Source organism: Naegleria gruberi, assembly GCF_000004985.1.
Source record: "Naegleria gruberi genomic scaffold NAEGRscaffold_33, whole genome shotgun sequence".
NCBI lineage: Eukaryota > Heterolobosea > Eutetramitea > Acrasida > Naegleriidae > Naegleria > Naegleria gruberi.
This window is the reverse complement of record NW_003163294.1, coordinates 1802-2966: the sequence shown is the minus strand read 5'-3', so window position 1 is coordinate 2966 and position 1165 is coordinate 1802. Positions and strand designations below refer to the sequence as shown.

The following is a 1165-nucleotide window of genomic DNA, read 5'->3' as shown; positions in this document are numbered from 1 at the left end:
CCATATTGTAGATATATAGATGAATAGATGATATTATGAATTAATCATGTTGCATCGGTATATGTAATAAATTACAACTTGTCTAAAAATTAACTTTTCAACATTTATTGTACTATAATATGAATGTTATTACAATCATCATCAATCTCATATATATGATGTATAATGATGATATCTACCTTGTAGAACTGTTGGAAGTATAATATTTGATATCCTTAGTATACTGTACTCATTCTACCTTAATTGACCAAGATATTGAGCCATACTATGGAAACACTATAACATTCAATCAAACACATAAATATTGTAGTAAATATCAAGTATAATCATATAAAATTGAAATCGACATGACTGGATCCATATTCAGACTGTAGGAAGTCAACTTGTGTGAAAATGACAATATTGGTAATTGAAGGATGAATATCTTACATGACTTAATTCCACTCATTGATACATGTCTAATTATCATGTATTATGATATGTAATTGAAATAATTGAAATCTATCATATATATAGGGAGATAATCAATTAGGATGAAAGTAGGGGAAGTTACGCTCACTATTTACCAGGTAAACACTTTCAATAAGGACCTATATATTTTATTTGATAATATCGTATATCTATTCATTTTATCGACAAATAATTGATATCATGATTTTATTTTCTATATTACCAATTTGGGAAATGTTGCAATGTCAATACTCAATAGAAATATTGCCATAATACCAAGGGGTTTGGGTTTGGGTTTGGGTTTGGGTTTGGGTTTGGGGGTTGGGTTTGGGTTTGGGTTTGGGTTTGGGTTTGGGTTTGGGTTTGGGTTTGGGTTGGGTTTGGGTTTGGGTTTGGGTTTGGGTTTGGGTTTGGGTTTGGGTTTGGGTTGGGTTTGGGTTTGGGTTTTGGTTTGGGTTTGGGTTTGGGTTTGGGTTTGGGTTTGGGTTTGGGTTTGGGTTTGGGTTTGGGTTTGGGTTTGGGTTTGGGTTTGGGTTTGGGTTTGGGTTTGGGTTTGGGTTTGGGTTTGGGTTTGGGTTTGGGTTTGGGTTTGGGTTTGGGTTTGGGTTTGGGTTTGGGTTTGGGTTTGGGTTTGGGTTTGGGTTTGGGTTTGGGTTTGGGTTTGGGTTTGGGTTTGGGCCTGGGTTTGGGTTTGGGTTTGGGTTTGGGTTTGGGC

General features: G+C 35.7%; 1 protein-coding gene across 1 annotated transcript in view; it reads right to left on the bottom strand.

Moving 5' to 3' along the window:
• Positions 1-702: 702 nt before the first annotated feature.
• NAEGRDRAFT_50134 (uncharacterized protein) overlaps positions 703-1165 on the bottom strand; it is a gene marked incomplete at both ends in the record, with an annotated part of 1352 nt that continues 889 nt past the window's right edge. The window contains one exon of the mRNA XM_002675444.1: positions 703-1129. Within this exon, the coding sequence (XP_002675490.1) occupies positions 703-1129 (427 nt within the window). The remainder of the gene's footprint in view (positions 1130-1165) is intronic.